The following is a 3,371-nucleotide window of genomic DNA, read 5'->3' on the forward strand; positions in this document are numbered from 1 at the left end:
GGGAAAATATTTAAGGGTGTTAATCTTCCTTAATCTTCCATCATTAAATTTGTAGTTGTCCCCCTACAACTACCTGAAAACGGCTACTTTCCCTGTCGCGTATAATATCTCTAGTAGCGCGCTAAGAAGTAGATTATCTATTACTTTAAGATACAATTTCATTATTATAAAATTCTACCTTTCATATCTACCTATGTAAACCTTTTCAATTGTACCTTGTTTTTAAATTGTACCTTTGGAAAACAATAAAGTGTGGCTGTATGGGTCTATTTTTTGCATTACTAAGAGCCTCCTTTACTATTTCTGACATTTCTTTAACTTTTTTACTTTCTTTACTCTGGTAATGCTGCCTCTGGTCGCTACTCGATTAAAGTAGCTACTCAATTGTACTCACGAGGCTGAGTGCTCCCCGAAATCCAAGCACAGAGCCGAACAAAACTTCGAACCCGCCGGGAATCGAACCTGGGACCTCCGGTGTGCAAGCCTCGTGTGATGCCCATTCGGCCACGGAGCTTGTTTAACTTGAACAATTTAAAGGAATTTTAATTGTGTTGAGCATATTTAAATGCTTGTCACAAATATCGTTCCCCAATTATTACACCTCGATAAATTTTATGAATTGACTTGGACTCGAACCACCAACCTCCAGATCCAAAGTCCAACACGTTAACAACTGCACCACTGAGGTTGGTTAACTTGAACGCTTTCTTCTCATTACAGACTCCTCAGGAGAGGTTCAATGTTTGTCATATCCACTCAACAATTCGAGGCCCTCCTAGGGGCAGCATTTAAGTTGGTTAACTTGAGCGCTTTCGCTTTCTTCTCATTACAGACTCCTCAGGAGAGGTTCAATGTTTGTCATATCCACTCAACAATTCGAGGCCCTCCTAGGGGCAGCATTTTGGAGTAAAGGGACTTTTCAGTCCTATGCGAGCAGTATAAATAAGCACTATTATTACTATCATAATCAAGGGCTGCATGCAAAATTTCAGCTTCCCAGGATGAACAGCAATAAAATTAAAAGGGTGGCCTGGGACTTTATGAACAGACTGTATATCCTCCATCCCCCCCCCCCCCCCCCCCCCCCCCCCCCCGGGCAGCATTTCTGTCGCGTCCCGGGTTGCGGCTCATAGATCTCGGGGCCGGCGATGGCGCCACGACGAGAAAAATGGCGCCCTTCTTCGAGCGCATTTACGCCACTGAAATTTCGCGCCCAATGAAGTGGATTCTGGACAAGAGTGGATATACGTAAGTGTTTAAAAATAATAATAATAAATTTTCGAAACATCCATTTTCACCCCCGGAGGCCATCAGGACCGAAAGTCTAAATTTCATTTTTTTTTTTTTTTGTCTGAATTTCAATATGAACCATTAGTGGGACCTATTTGAAGCACAAATCACCAATCGATATGAATTTCCCATTTTTAATGCTTCCCCTATTGGCGGGAGAACATGGAAAAACGAAAATTTGAATAGGCCATAACACCGATCCTGGTAGTCGGATAGAGCTCAAGCTTGTACCAAAGTACTAAATAACAAAAATTCTATATCGATGTATCACAAATAGGGGGTTCTCATTTAAGATTTTAAAGCCAGTCCCTCTGGGGCCGCCCCTGGTTGGCCTTCTTCTATATCGATGTATCACAAATAGGGGGTTCTCATTTAAGATTTTAAAGCCAGTCCCTCTGGGGCCGCCCCTGGTTGGCCTTCCAGAATTTTGAGTGCCTCCCAAAATTCTTTATCAGTGGTGTAGTGGTCAAGGCGCTCGCCTGGTAAACAGGAGGGCGTGGGTTCAATCCCAGCTGAGGTATGGAATTTTATCCTCAATACGGGCGCCCCGGGAGGCCCCTGTGCGTACAGCATAGGGCTCGAGTACAGGGCCGGGTGCATGGGCATCAGGCCGGGGGGTAACCGGGCCGGAGCCCCGCGCGACATTAGTTCCGGGTGGTACAGTCCCGCACCGGGCGCGGGGTAGCCCAGGGCCAGCGCCTGTTGGTGTTGGGCTGCGAGGACCTAGAGGGGGGGGGATCAAAGTATGAAAGATAAACAAAGTAAGGGATCGAGTGGATCAGGTACATTTTCATGTCTTCTGACGAAGTGTTTCATAAATCGGAAAAACGCCAATTCGGTCCCATGACCTTTTTTCTTAAGGTAGTCGACTACCAATTTGGTCTCAGGCTTACTACCAATTGGGTCCCGTATACCTGTAATGACTTGGATGAAATACCTAAATAAGAGTTTTAATTTTTAACAATACTACAGCGTTCTTTTTTCTGTTGTTCACAAGTAGAAGAAATGATTCTGCTTTATTCGTACTTAATCCATCATAATTTTCCGAGATTTTTCAATACGATCACTAAAATTTTCGGTACTTATTCAGAATCTACGACAGTGAAAAAGAAAGCTCCTTTTTGTGTTCAACCTAACCCTATAATAACACTAATCACTGCTCTAATTGTGAAAACTCCTTTTTGCGTTTAACCTAACCCTATAATAACACTGGTCACTGCTTATTTGTGCCAGTTCTTTTGGTAGCGATCACTCTAAAGTTTTAGACTAGGAAGATTCAGCTCTAAGAACATAGTGCTTGTGATATCTTGATAGAAAGAAGAAAAAAATCAGGTACATATCAATTTAAGTGTGGGACCCAATTGATACTTAGACCCTCTCAAACCCGGGACCCAACTGGTAGCAAAAAAAAAAAGGTTTTGGGACCGAATTGGTTTCCTCCTCATAAATCGAAGCGTTTAGCCCTTCATGTGAGTTTAATTACAGTCAGTTGCAGTGGCGTAGCGTGGTCTAAATTCAAGTGTAGGGCGTGTAGCGCTCATGCACAGGTCTACCAAGTCCCATCAAAGTACATGCCATTAATATTTATGAGCACTAGAGTGAACTTTTGAGTTGTATGGCCGCCATACATACACGCTACGCCACTGGTCAGTTGTAAAATAACTTCCCAAGTATTTTATTATGATTAATTGAAATGATTCCCATTCTTACCTCGTACATGAGCTGATCTTCGTACAGCTTTCGCATTTGGTCGGCGGCCGCTTGTTGTTGGGCTGAGGCTTGGTGGGCCGACGCTTGCTGTTGTTGGGCTGCAGCGGCTTGTTGGAGTTTCTAGGTTTTCCAGGTACACACACCTTAACACCGACTGAGTTCCAGTTACTTACCATCAGGTAAACCTGACGACAGGTGCACCTGATCAGGTCTACCTGATGAGAATTGTCCATCAAAGCCCACACAACTTACACCTCTGGATTGATTTCATTTCTTGGTTATTTGTTTTTGTTTAATTTGAAACAAATAGGCTTAAACCAATATTGATGTGGCAGAATTCCTGGGACTACCAAATACAGGAGGAGTTTGAT

At 43.4% G+C, this 3,371-nt stretch overlaps 1 protein-coding gene across 1 annotated transcript; it reads left to right on the forward strand.

The window, feature by feature from the left end:
* The first annotated feature begins 824 nt into the window (after positions 1–824).
* Positions 825–1,283, forward strand: LOC113468475 (methyltransferase-like protein 9). The gene is made up of 2 exons (XM_026825426.1): positions 825–900; positions 1,104–1,283. Exons 1-2 carry the CDS (start codon positions 852–854, stop codon positions 1,250–1,252), a joined length of 198 nt encoding a protein of 65 aa, XP_026681227.1. The 5' UTR covers positions 825–851; the 3' UTR covers positions 1,253–1,283.
* Positions 1,284–3,371: the final 2,088 nt, after the last annotated feature.

The sequence above is a fragment of the Diaphorina citri genome, unplaced genomic scaffold (assembly GCF_000475195.1).
Source record: "Diaphorina citri unplaced genomic scaffold, Diaci psyllid genome assembly version 1.1 scaffold749, whole genome shotgun sequence".
Classification (NCBI taxonomy): Eukaryota; Metazoa; Arthropoda; class Insecta; order Hemiptera; family Psyllidae; genus Diaphorina; species Diaphorina citri.

Excerpts from the sequence above, each read along its gene's own strand:
- LOC113468475 (XM_026825426.1), top strand. The coding sequence starts at position 852 with ATGTTTGTCATATCCACTCAACAATTCGAGGCCCTCCTAGGGGCAGCA. Across the intron at positions 901-1,103 it reads GGCCCTCCTAGGGGCAGCAT|TTCTGTCGCGTCCCGGGTTG; the intron begins TTTGGAGTAAAG and ends CCCGGGCAGCAT.